The sequence below is a fragment of the Aspergillus thermomutatus genome (assembly GCF_002237265.1).
Source record: "Aspergillus thermomutatus strain HMR AF 39 chromosome Unknown NODE_86, whole genome shotgun sequence".
NCBI lineage: Eukaryota > Fungi > Ascomycota > Eurotiomycetes > Eurotiales > Aspergillaceae > Aspergillus > Aspergillus thermomutatus.
Genome location: NW_020798135.1, coordinates 60,558 through 73,233, shown reverse-complemented (window position 1 = coordinate 73,233; position 12,676 = coordinate 60,558). Strand labels below are relative to the sequence as shown.

Genomic DNA, 12,676 nt, shown 5'->3' with positions numbered 1-12,676 from the left:
TCAAGACAGCATATGCCTATCAGAAACAATTATAAAATAAGTCGTAATAGTAGTAGCATCGTACTAAAAGGAGCAATATCTGTCAAGTGTCAACTGGGGAATATCGAGATGACATCTCCGGGATCCGGCAACTGAGTTGGTACCTCAGGAACCAAACCGAACCAAACCAAGCAAACTTCCCTTTTCAGTCCCTCGAACCAAGTTCTTCTTCGCTTCCTCAGTCCTCAGCCTATGCTACATGGCCAAATCCATCAATCAATCCTCTCTACTCCGTATCATCTACTTGTTTCTCCCCTCTCTCTCTCCATCTAATTTCCTCCTTCTCTCCCGAGTTCATTTCTAAATTCTCTTCTCAAATAATCATTTCCCTCTTAAGGATTTATTTAGTGACCGCTTGTCGCCTGTCATTTCTCTACCCTTCATCCTTTCTTTATTTTGGCGTTGCCTCTCTCCGGAGCCGCGCACCTCGTTTCCAGCCACCTCGTCCCTTTCGGATTCGTTTTACTCGCTCACTCGGCCGGTCACAGCTTGAACGACAATTCTGTTTCTTCACAGTCCTTCCGGAGCGTTCTCTAGAGCGACGCAGTGATAGATTTTAAAACCGACAACCTAATATATCTGCAAACCGTGGCAGCTTGGCTTTACAAGACACCGTCAGTTAGCCGCTGCTGTCGTCTACGCATTATAGACGGTTACGCTTGAGCCATATTGAGATTCGTCGCATATATCGTCTCGTTCTCCGAACCCTCGGCCACTGTGCGAAGCTTACGCATCTCTCCTGCGACAAAAACACCCCAAATCTGACCCCGCCACGGACAACGTTCTCCGGACGAGTTGTGTTCGATTAGATTAACCTTTGGACTCTGCCGGTCAATTGTCGATCTCGTTAATTCAGCAGGATCAACGACGGCCTTTGTCAATATTTGTACGAGTATTCGAAACTTTGCGTTGTGCCTCATGGTTCCTTCGAGTCAGATCGCCAATTGAGAAACAGCTTTTCGTCAGACTCACCCACTCCGGTACATTTTTGCTTACGTATATTATCGGCTTTGCATCTTGGAAAAAAGCGGTTCGCCTTTTTAAGGTGGAGGGATATAATATATAATGCTACCCGTATCTCGACCGGAGGGTCACATGAACCTCAATTATATCCCGACGTCCCAACCGATGTCTGGGACTTCTACGGGGCGCAGTTCCCCTAGCGACTTGTCCGCATCTGCCGCTGTCAAATCTGCATTTGGGCCTGCAAATAGTCTTGGTAGCGCAGGGGGATCAATTGGAGGCGCAAGGCTAGGGGCTGGCTCCCCTTCTCACGAGCTTGGCGCTCGCTTATACTCGAAACGGTAAGCTGCAAGACTTTGGGACCTTATGCTTGCGACCTGTTCTCTGTATTGATCATTCTCCTTTTCCATGCTTAGCGCGCGAGAAATCCAAGCGGAGGAGGGCGTTTCCCCGAGTATTTGGGGTCCCCCTACCAGTGGCCACTCGACCCCGTTGCGCGAAAATATTCCCGAGTCTCCCAGCCAGGAAGGGTTTCCGGATTTGATACCTACGACTACCGGATCGATGAATGGCCCCGCCAGACGTGCCAGAGCTGGCACAGTTCCTTCGCGTTTTTCGCCTGTTGGCGTTCTGAATGAGGCGAACCTTCAACAGACCTTCATATCTCAAACCTCTCGGCCTACACCATCCACAAGCCCCTTCCGTCCTCCCGGCGTGTCTGGCATTGACGCAGGCGCAAGGGCCCCAACTACTGCCGGTGCAAGCAACACGGGCACCCTCTCGCGTCTTCGAGCTGGCTCAATGCCACAGAGGACAAATTACCTTGCATCATCCAGTCCTTTCGGGCCTTCTTTGTTCTCCACACACTGGTCGAGCGCGCGTGATCGAGCGACAACTCTGACGAGTATCCGGTCTTCGGAAGGTCCCGCATCCCCCAGCCAATCCTCATTTTCGAGAGACGGTCTTGCGGATACCGATGTAAAGACTTTGGACTACTTGGGTCTCGCGGAGACCCCCCAACAAGCACGAGCCAATCTTGTGAGACCCTCTGTCGATGTTCTCTTGCAGCAACAAGAACAACAGCAACAGGCATCCGCGTTGCCGCCACTGCTTGCTGAATTGGCTATGATGAAGAATAACAACCGGTTCCGGTCTTATTCTGTCAATGCCAAGGAGAAATACGCGGACGATGAGGATCTTGAGTATGCCACTCGCTATTTTCAAATCCCCTCTGGCACCGTCACCCCTTCTGCCGCAGCGACAGCTGCTCAACTGGCTGCAACTCAGGCCCAGATTCATCAACATAATCTCGCTGTGCAAGCATTCGCCAACCATGCGTCGGTCAATCGGCCACGAGCAAGAACGGCCGGTGTGTTAGAAGCTCCTCCCCAGAGATCCTCAATTCGCAACTATCTTGCCACACCGTCTCGCCTCGAGAACAGCTTCAGTGCCGCCGATCTTCATATCGCCGAAACCGGTGAATACGATGAGCTATCCGAAGCCGTACAGATGATGAACCTTGGAGGAAACGCTGGCCAAAGCTTGGGTCTTCGCGCGAGCGGAGAGACTGCGGACGAAAGCAATCAAGATGGGCCCACGCGAGCCCTGTGGATTGGCAGTATTCCAGTCTCCACAACTGTCACCTCGCTGGAGGCGATCTTTGGCATGTATGGTAAGATTGAGTCCACTCGTGTTTTGACGCACAAGAACTGCGGCTTTGTCAATTTCGAACGCCTGGAAAGTGCCGTGCAAGCCAAATCGTTGCTTAACGGCAAGGAGATCTTCCCAGGGGCAGGCCCTGTTCGGATCGGCTATGCCAAAGTTCCTGGCAGCTCTGCATCTGGCACCCCTGGAGCCAACGGTGTGCAGTCTTCACCCACTCCTGACCCGAACTTCAAGTCGGGTGTTTCCGATGGCCTGGACAAGTCTGATGCTGTGGGCACGTCTGTGCCCCAAATTCCTTCCCTACCCGACCTTCAACCGGAAATGATACAGATAGTCAAGGAATTTGGCGCTACCGATGACGATACACTCAATATCACTTCCGGTATTCAGCGAGCCATCGCATATCAAGCTTTTGAAGACGAGATCCCTCCTATTCCTGAACCCAGCCAAACCAGGATGTTTGATGCTCCACGTCTTCGAGACATCCGCAAGAGGATCGACAACGGCGCTTGTTCAATTCAGGAGATTGAGGAAACTGCAGTCGCAATGCTCCCAGAGATCGCGGAACTGTCCTCCGATTATCTCGGCAATACTGTCGTCCAGAAACTCTTCGAGTACTGCTCAGAGCAGACTAAAGAACAGATGCTCGGTCCCATTGCGCCCCATTTTGCTGAGATTGGTGTTCACAAGAATGGTACCTGGGCTGCTCAGAAGATCATTGATGTCGCCAAGACCCCCACGCAGATGAAAATGATTGTTGATGCTCTTCGCCCCTACACTGTGCCGCTCTTCCTTGACCAATACGGTAATTACGTTTTACAATGCTGCCTACGTTTCGGCGCTCCGTTCAATGACTTCATTTTCGAAACCATGCTAAGCCGTATGTGGGAAATTGCTCAGGGACGCTTCGGCGCTCGAGCCATGCGAGCCTGTCTCGAAAGCCACCACGCCTCAAAAGAACAGCAACGGATGCTTGCGGCTGCCATTGCCCTTCACAGCGTACAGCTCGCGACAAACGCAAACGGCGCCTTGCTGCTCACTTGGTTCCTGGACACCTGCACATTCCCTCGTCGCCGTACCGTACTTGCCCCACGGCTTGTTCCTCATCTGGTCCATTTGTGCACTCACAAGGTCGCTTATCTAACTGTGCTCAAAGTGATAAATCAGCGCAACGAACCCGAGGCTCGCGACATCGTATTAAGGGCTTTGTTCTTCAGCCCCGGGGACGAGGTCTTGGAGAAGATCTTGGGTGACCAGACTTCTGGGGCCACACTGATCTTCAAAGTCTTGACCACACCTTTCTTCGACGAGTCAATGCGCGCGGAGGTCGTGAAGAATGTGGCAAAGGTGCTCACAAAATTGAAGGCAACTCCCAACCAAGGCTACAAGCGCCTGATGGATGAGGTTGGACTATCTTCTCGTGGAGGTGCTCGGGACAATCATCACGGGCGAGAGCATTCAGGTCATTCTGAAAACAAGCAGCATCGTCCAATTTCTCGACAAGCACAGTCAACCATGGATAGGCAGTATAATGGACAGTTCGCGCCCGGTCTTCTCGCTCAAAATATGGATAACGCAAGGTCCGTTTCTGAGCAGCCACCAAGCGCCACGCCATTCGACCCTTACTCGATCAATGGTATCAACAGCATGAGCTCCACGGGTGCAGTCAACTCTCTCAATGGACTTGCTGGAATGAATGGCGCTGGATTTGTCCAGGATCCCCTGATGCCCCTCACTCAGCAACAGCTGCAGTATCAAGCTTACCTAGCCGCCCAATCCCGGGGCGTCTCGCCAGCTGGTCTTTATCCTACTCTGGGTAACCCCAGCTTTGGCTACCCAGCCGGAACACCGTCTGTGGACGGCCTTCGACAGTCTGCTCCTATGCCTGGAACACCCGCTCAATTGCTGAACCAGCAGGCTTTTGCTCCTCAGCAGTTCAGCCCCGTCATGGGCACGCCCCAGATGTATCAGTATCCTCCTCAATTCTATTCCCAAACACCTCAAGCCCCTGGACAGTCGGCTGGGGGACGTCGCGGACGTGTAAGTCCATCTCATAATGTTTGACATGTTGCAACTGACCTAACTGAGTTGCTCAGCGTTGATTTTGCATGTTCGACGTTCTGAACCAACTTTGTGATGAAAGTCTACGCCTTGTACAAATTTGTTCCTTCCTGTTTGTTTTCAGCATAAATCAAAAAGGAAAGCCTGGTTTTCTGTAGCGAAACGACCCTACATACCTAGACTGACGCTGGCACGTCTCGGGGAGGGGGAGAAAGAGGAATGAAGTGTGGAAAAGTATCGCAGTTCGTATCTGCTTGAGAAAAACTGGTCTCATACTCGGGTCAATGAGGTTTGAAATCACGACAGTCACCCGAGCATATGGTTCGGTCATGATAGTTTCATCGGCGGTGGCTGCTGCCGCTGCTTGCCTTGAGAGCTCTGAGGCCTCACTCGGAGGCAGAGAGCCTATATATGGTTTTTATTAGTTTTTTTTTGAATTGTGACGCGCAGTCATGAGCGATCTCTCATGTATAGGATTGTAACACCTGTACAGCAAGGAAGATGTACCGTGTTATGCCGCAATCAAGGCACTTTGAAATGTCAAAAAAAAAAAAAAAAAAAAGTCTTGATTTCCATCGTTGTATGCAGTTCAATCTCCATATTGGCTCCCAATTGATGCTGACAGCCGCCAATTTGGTGGTGCTGCTGATGATGATGCTTTCGAGCGCTGAAAACGATGAACTTCCGGAAGTAGTCGCCGAATTCCCCTTCCAACAAACACCTTGACCACCCAACTTGGGAACCACAACCAGCTAATACCACCATGGCATGATGCCACAAAACTCCATTCTCTACCAAAATGCAGAAAAAACTGTTTTCTTGATTGATATCCCGACGTCTATTGCGTCCGCACAGGAACTTTCGCCGGTGCAGTTGGGAGCCACACCGTGCATTTCTTACCCTGCCGGGAAGAAACATACCACATCCACTGCCGGGATAGATAATCACAAAAAACGTCTTCTCTTATCTTCCAACTCCCTAGAGAAGCCGTACGCGGTATCCACGGAGCCAAAAACGGATGCTGCGAGGGCTAGACTTCTCGACAGGATTCCGGTCTCTGAACGGGTCTTCCAGACCGAGATCATTGAGCCTCTGGTTCGGGGGGCATTGCAGGAGATTAGCGGCGGCTACTCGGAGTCTGCAGACTGGTGTCGCGTGAGAGAGATTCGAGAGGAAGAGACGCAGCTGAAGAGGAGACGAGACGGGCCTTGGAGCGGTACGGTCTCGTGTGAGGACGGGTGCTCAGCGGATAGTGCGCTGGGTGTATCTGCTCCTACTAGCCCGCCGGTTATCCTGTCTCCGGGATTGAATATGTTCGGATCCATGCCGGAACTTTGCAACGTTGTGGTTAGGAATACGTCTTCGACGCAAGCTTTGCTGGGTGTCGGCTGCAAGCTGGAGGCCGAGCACTGTGAGGTAATGACGGCGCATCGGCATGTCTTCTTCGTGCCGCCATTGTCTACTTTCTTGCTTTGCTCGCTGCCGCTATCAGCGGAGGACGAGGCGAGTCAGGACCCGATTCCGGGTCTATCTCAGGACCGCAAATTCAACTTGATCCTCCTCGACCCGCCCTGGTCGAACCGCTCCGTTCGTCGCAGCGGGCATTACCAGACACAGTCCTATTCTGACATAGGCTCACTGTCGAAGCGCATAGAGGATATTCTGAAGATCCATCTGTCGCACGACCCGGTAGGGCTAGGGGACCACACGCAAGCGCCGGAGTGTGTATCCATCGCAGCAATCTGGGTAACCAACGCACCAAAGGCACGCAGGGCTGCATACGACGCCATTAAGGGAGCAGGGTTATCCGTGTACGAAGAATGGGTGTGGATCAAGACGACGACGAAGGGCGAGCCCATCACGCCGCTGGACGGGCTATGGCGGAAGCCGTATGAGATTCTTGTTATTGGGAGGAGAATGGATCGGCTGTCTGATGCGACCGATGCTATTACCCGGAGGGTCATCGCGGGCGTCCCGGATGTGCATTCTCGAAAGCCAAATCTCAAGGAGGCTTTTGAGCAGGTATTCTTCACCAGGTCAGGGTCTGGCCCGACGACGGGCGATACTTGTATGGCGTACTCTGCGTTGGAAGTCTTTGCGCGTAATTTGACTGCCGGTTGGTGGGCCTGTGGTAATGAAGCTTTGAAGTTCAATTCAGAAGACTGGTGGGTTGAAGCCTAAGGCTTTTATGTACCTCTAAGTAAAAAGGCATTCAATGCGCTTGTAAATGTTTTGTGTAGCTACCTCTAAATACTAACTTGGCATGGTCTCAAGGTCCATCTCGCATACAAAACAGCAGCTTCGGATCGTCCATTGATGCACTGAATCTGATCAATTGGTAAGACAGTTCCAACGCCCGAGACGCCTGTACGTGAGGCATGATAGCCTTCTGTCTAAATTGTACACATTCGTAGCATACCACACAATGATAAACCACTTCAACCACCATTAAAACCTGGCCAACAGCATCAATCGAACGAAGGCCCCAGACTGACCAGACTGAATCTCAAATCCGGATTACCCCCCGCAGCCTCCGTCTTCAGAAACCTCCTCACCCCCAACTCCAGCGCCTTCTCACTCAACGCATCCTCATCATCCGCCAACCGTCCCCTCTCCAACGGCCCTTTCCTCCTCCCATCAAGCTCCCACAGCCGCCCATCAGACCCCTTCACAAACGCCACAAAATGCAAGTCGACGTTATCCTCCGCCTGCGGCGCAGCCGTATCCCCCAACCGAGCCGCATCCGCATGCGCACTCTCCAACGCCTTACTCTCATACAGCAAATCCGCCCTGGCGATGGGACCCAACGGCTCCGCTTCGCGCAGGAGAGTCTCCAGATCGGAGCCCGGGAGGACATGTTTGCGCGGTCCGCCGTTCGCCACGGCGTGCAGCAGTCCGATGAGCCCGCAGGCGTTGCGGATCGTCTGCTTGAACCACATTACTGGCTCTGCGGGGCCGGAGCCGGTGTATTCGGGTAAGGGCCCGTCCTCGGAGAGGCGGGAGGCTTCGTAGGTTGGAGAGACGGGGAAAACGAGGAGAAGAGCGTGTGAGGGACGGGGGACGAAGGCGAGGAGGTCGGGTTCGTCGATCGAGTAGACGTCTGTGAAGCCGAGGGTGGATGGGAGGCCCAGTTGGTGGATAAGGTGGGACATGACTTCTGGGTTATTTTCTATGAAGGTATAAACACTTATCCTCTGAATCATTGATAAGCTTGGGGATATAGTACGTACCAAGAGGCACAAAGGCCTTGTTTGTGCTGGGGGCATCCGCATGGTCTGCCATGATGGGGTCAAGGAGGTTGAGCTGTCTTGAACACTGATTGAAAGCGTTGTAGATTACAGGGCAATTGAGGCTCGAGGTTTGTCAGGATAGGATTATTTGGAGGATTGTTGAGTGTTTGTAAAACGATCGAATTGATTGTTGCGCGGTGAGGGGTGATTGACGTCGGTTTGCGGGGTTGAAGATCTTCCGCTTAAGGAAATAAATACATACCAGCTCACGTTTCTACCGTTTGAACTTATCTAGAAAAATCCAGAGCTACCCGCAATTTCCAGGAATCTAATGAATACAGCTTTTGCGGAGCATCAAGCTGCTAGACAGTTCAGTCGTAAATGAATTTGCTCAGAACACTATCTAGTATCATGGTCATTTCTCCTTGATATCATGAACGTTCGACAAATTCTAGCATAATTCTAATATCATCAGTCATGACCCATCGGAACTCTCAGTTTCCAATTGCTGGCTTCAATCCCTTCTTCAATGGATGGAAGACGTTCGTCCACAGCTCGCTGGCCTCCCCGAGGTAGTATGTCAAACTGACATCCGCCATGCTTGCATCTTGGTCCCCAGACAGAGTCTCCAGTTGAGAAATGAGATTTTCCAGCCCGAAGGCTTTCCCTGTGGCTTGTGTCGCACCCGCCTCGAGCATGACGTTGACCACGTGGATATGGAAGTGGTAGTAGGTCGGTTGGTCTAGCATCGCAATTAGTAGACATTCCATCGGCCCGGGCAAAACCAGGGCAGCCCTAATAAATAATACTTACAATGCACGTATAGCTTGAGCTGGTCCTGCTCCAATTCTGGATACATCTTCACTGTTCCCTCAAGCAGCCTCTGCCTCAGATACCGTAACCAGGGGATATGCTTCTTCTTGAGATCACGCAAACTCCAAATGTCTCGTCGCTGCACAAGAGCGAGCAGATGCAGAGAGCTCGTCGTTTTTCTGTCCCAGTTGAGGTCAGGGAGCATCAGGAACCCATCATCGGGACCCTCACCCGCATCCCGGAGAATCACGTCCTCCTGCTCCGTCCGACCTTCAAGGATGTTAAAGACCCAGTTCAGTCTACCTTCCTCCCGTTGAGCGCTCATATACGGCCGCACATAGTCACTGTAGATCTCCGGCGTCTCGGTCACCATGCGTAGTACCTGATCCGTGTATTTTTTGATGTGCTTTTCCGTGCAAGGCCAGATGAGATTTAGTTTGAGGTCGGGAAACTGCTGTTCATCCTCGCCTGCGCCTGAGGACGCCAAGTACCACCGGTATATGTCATTGTCGCCGAGATTGTTTACTCTGCTGATTGCAGCGTGGAATGCCTTTAAGACTTCGAGGGATTCGGTTGCGAATGCTGCTCGTTCTGCGATCAAGATGCCTTGCTTGCCGTCAATGGATCCGAGTATGGCGATACGGCGGCCATTTTGATCTATAGATTCCATAGGTCAGTTACATGCGGTCAATTCAGTATGCGGTGCGAAGCGTATCAGGGATGCTGCTTTGTGAATCTAAATCTTGAGCGGAGATGAATTTCACCTTGCTTGAGAAGTCTGTCGACTTCAAACTTGGGAATCAAAGCCTCGGGAGCAATCTTCTCCCCACTGCTGAGGATCTGCATTGTGACTTGAAAGGAGGCAATTGGATAAACAATGATGGCAGCAGTTGGGAATTTCAATGTTATCTTTACCCCAAAACGTTCGGGCAGAATCTACACTTATCAGGCGGTCAAGAGCTTATCAATACGAAGACAGGTAACATCTGCAGGATGAATCGTAAATTTTCTATACAAAAAAATGCTGTAGAAAAAGCATTAGGCTCAAAATGAAGAGGCTTGATGTCTGTATCTCTAGCAGATACCGAACTTTCTGCAGTCGATATCACTTTTCTAGTGTGACATAGCCTGGACAGCCTCGTTGCAGCGGTGTAATCTCGTTGCCGGGTTGCAATTTTCAGTTCACTGCTTCCATAGGAATTGAGTCAGAAGTCAACGCAAAGAGAGCGGCTGTTTTCATAGGGCGACACTTCGCATGACTCGGTAGTCAGAGTCTGGCACCCATCCGCTAACCCGAGTTGAAAAGGACTCGAACTAGCAGTTGGGTGTTACTTCGAACGATATTGCTTAGATAGCTCGTCGCATTTGCGTGGCCAGCGTCTCTAGAACGGATCGCTCAGACAATTTGGCCTGCATCCCAGGCTCGGGTGAGTGTTTTGATGAGCCATTGGTTCAGCTCAAATAGCACCAAGAATTCAAATGGAATTTGTCTTTGCGTCGCTGGGTTGGGTATGCAACTAGATTGAACGTTAGCCACGAGTCTAAGCAACGGTTGTCTCCGCATACTGCTTCAGCCATCTTCAACCATTCTTCGACTCCCTTGACAAAAGCATCATCTGCCGCCGGCACCTCTTCATGGCCCCAGACCATGAATTCGTCAAAAGTAGCCTGCTTTTCTAAAACCTTTATCGGCTCTTCTTGCTCGAGTTGAATATTCTCGTCCTCATATCCAGTGTCCGTTCTCTTAGATGGCAGAACACGCTCAGTAGGCTTAACGACCATTCCTGTCGGGCCAAGTTAAAACATCGTACTACCGATAGTCAGGTGAGGCAACTCGTACCTTGGTAGCCTTCTGGAATTGCAACACGTCGGCCTCGAAGCTTGCGTCCTCGAAAGTAAGCAGTCTGTAGGCTCTCATCTACGTGAATGTTAGCAGACAGACAAAGACCCAGGGAAAGTTGACTCCGTGTGCCTAACAAATGCTTACCTTTCTCATCCGACACGGGGTTCCAGTAACGCTCTAGCGTTTCAACGAACCCATCATGGTGGATTCTACAGGGGAGAACGTGAGGGGTGCAATTCTCCATCGACTTCTCGCTGTCGGCTGCAGATGACGGCTTCTGAGATGCTTGGATGGCGAACATTTCTAGATGAGCAGCTGATGGGGAAGTCTTGTCGAGTACTCCTGGAAGGTTGCAAGTGCAATCAGAACAGAAGATAAAATTTAGTTAGCGCTTGTTCAATGCCTGTACTTTTAAGTTTTAGAAGGGTTATTTTGATGTAGCAGTAGTGTGGTTGTTCTTCGGAACAAGCTGACGCGATGCGTTGCCCGCGTTAAGTGGAATAGGAAATGCGCCATCCCGCAACGGTCAAATCGCTGCAGATAGTACTCCGTAGTGAGTATAGACACAGCGGCAATAGGTAACGATGCTGAACCAAAGATACAAATGAGAATAACAGTAGTATACGCTGAATTACAATCAGAAAGGGTCGAAATTGTTCCCTGGGTTATCTAATTATGCGAAGCTGGTCCTTCAAAATAATGGGATGATGCGATATGTACACAAGAGACAAGAGTCTAGGGGTATATAAGGTCTCCAACTGCTGCTATGAGGTCCCATCACCTCTTACGGGCCTTCTTCTTCTTCTTCTTTTTCTTCTTCTGGTCCTCGCCATTTTCTTTCTTGTCGACGACGACGCGAATTGGCCACTTCTTCAAATGCTCCCGCTCGAATGCCTCTTTATCTCGTCTATACAGAAGCATCGTAGCCTTAGCATCCTCGACACTAGAGTGCGCCCCGTCCTGGATATGCAGGCCTAGAAACTCCGACGCCAGCATTTTCAGGCGCGGAGAACCACCACCCGCAATCTTTCGGTAAGGAGGATGCTTGCTTGTGTCTCTGATGTCGCGCTTGGGATGGCCGAGAAGAAGAGCATCTAAGTCGTTGCTCACAGCATGTCCCACGAGTATTCGCCCGTCAAGAATCTCTGCAACCTCCTTCTGGACTTGTTCAAGGGATCGAGCCTCCACCATGTGCTTGGGAGCAATGCCGCTCACATGCGTCCGCCAATCTGTAACCATCTCTTTGGGCCTGACGTATGAATCATATACTTGTTCGCCGTTGAAGTTGACGATACTGACACGCGCGAGGGCAGAATCATTATCGGGGTTGGGACCAACTCCCACCATTTCGCAGTCCATAGCGACATATTTACCTATTTCTGCACTGTAGAAGAGAGGTTAGATGACGCAGATAGTATATAGATGATAGAAATTACTAACGTAGGTGAACGGCCCTCATTAACTTTTGCTGTCCTGGACGCTGTCCGTGTGTGCTCGGAGATCGTAGCTGTAGAGCTTTTGCGGGAAATAGTTTTCACCTCAGAAACTTGTGCGCTCCTGTCCCCTCCATGCTCGTGCCCCTCGGACATTCTTCTCTTCTTTATTGATTTCTTCTTGTGCTCTATTGTTTCTGTTTTCTGCTTCTTGGTTGCAACATTTTGAGTCTCGCGGTCCGATGTCTTGCGTTTCTTAGAGGCGGAGGAAGCACTTTCTTTTTTCAGCGTCTCCTGAAGTTTCTTCCAATTACTGGAAAGATTATTGACGTCCATGCCAAAGATATGTGCGATACTAAAGCATCATGATAGTCCGAGTGAAAAAGAAGGTGGTGTTGAGAAGGGAATGGTCGTACATTCCATATCTTTTCTCCAAAAAATCGGCGATTAGATAGCTGCGCTAAAAATTTGGACAACCTCAGGCCCCACTCAGGCATCCATAGTCTCAATTCTCGAACACTGTACTCCGTACGGTGTACCTCTCTATAATGCGCTCCGTGTCTATCTATGGCTTATGGAGCCGATACCAGATCTACCTTAGCATTGAGGGTACAGCAAATTTGTATCTT

General features: G+C 50.7%; 5 protein-coding genes across 5 annotated transcripts; 2 read left to right on the top strand and 3 right to left on the bottom strand.

Moving 5' to 3' along the window:
• Nucleotides 1-1,134: 1,134 nt before the first annotated feature.
• On the top strand, nt 1,135-4,769 carry CDV56_106909 (putative RNA binding protein Jsn1; the record flags this gene model as incomplete). The annotated part of the gene is made up of 3 exons (XM_026760528.1): nt 1,135-1,343; nt 1,419-4,707; nt 4,764-4,769. 3 exons carry the CDS (start codon nt 1,135-1,137, stop codon nt 4,767-4,769), a joined length of 3,504 nt encoding a protein of 1,167 aa, XP_026614734.1.
• Nucleotides 4,770-5,496: 727 nt separating this feature from the next.
• Nucleotides 5,497-6,909, top strand: CDV56_106794 (MT-A70 family; the record flags this gene model as incomplete). The annotated part of the gene is made up of 1 exon (XM_026760413.1): nt 5,497-6,909. One exon carries the CDS (start codon nt 5,497-5,499, stop codon nt 6,907-6,909), a length of 1,413 nt encoding a protein of 470 aa, XP_026614733.1.
• Nucleotides 6,910-7,196: 287 nt separating this feature from the next.
• CDV56_106731 (ubiquitin carboxyl-terminal hydrolase) lies at nt 7,197-8,010 on the bottom strand (the record flags this gene model as incomplete). The annotated part of the gene is made up of 2 exons (XM_026760350.1): nt 7,197-7,897; nt 7,959-8,010. 2 exons carry the CDS (start codon nt 8,008-8,010, stop codon nt 7,197-7,199), a joined length of 753 nt encoding a protein of 250 aa, XP_026614732.1.
• A 442-nt stretch (nt 8,011-8,452) lies between these two features.
• Nucleotides 8,453-9,617, bottom strand: CDV56_106647 (putative mRNA decapping hydrolase; the record flags this gene model as incomplete). The annotated part of the gene is made up of 3 exons (XM_026760266.1): nt 8,453-8,700; nt 8,772-9,428; nt 9,536-9,617. The coding sequence occupies 3 exons, from the start codon at nt 9,615-9,617 to the stop codon at nt 8,453-8,455; spliced, it is 987 nt and encodes a 328-aa protein (XP_026614731.1).
• A 629-nt stretch (nt 9,618-10,246) lies between these two features.
• rex4 (putative 3'-5' exonuclease) lies at nt 10,247-12,383 on the bottom strand (the record flags this gene model as incomplete). The annotated part of the gene is made up of 6 exons (XM_026760095.1): nt 10,247-10,288; nt 10,338-10,555; nt 10,612-10,689; nt 10,759-10,956; nt 11,403-11,998; nt 12,055-12,383. 6 exons carry the CDS (start codon nt 12,381-12,383, stop codon nt 10,247-10,249), a joined length of 1,461 nt encoding a protein of 486 aa, XP_026614730.1.
• Between the last annotated feature and the right edge of the window lie 293 nt (nt 12,384-12,676).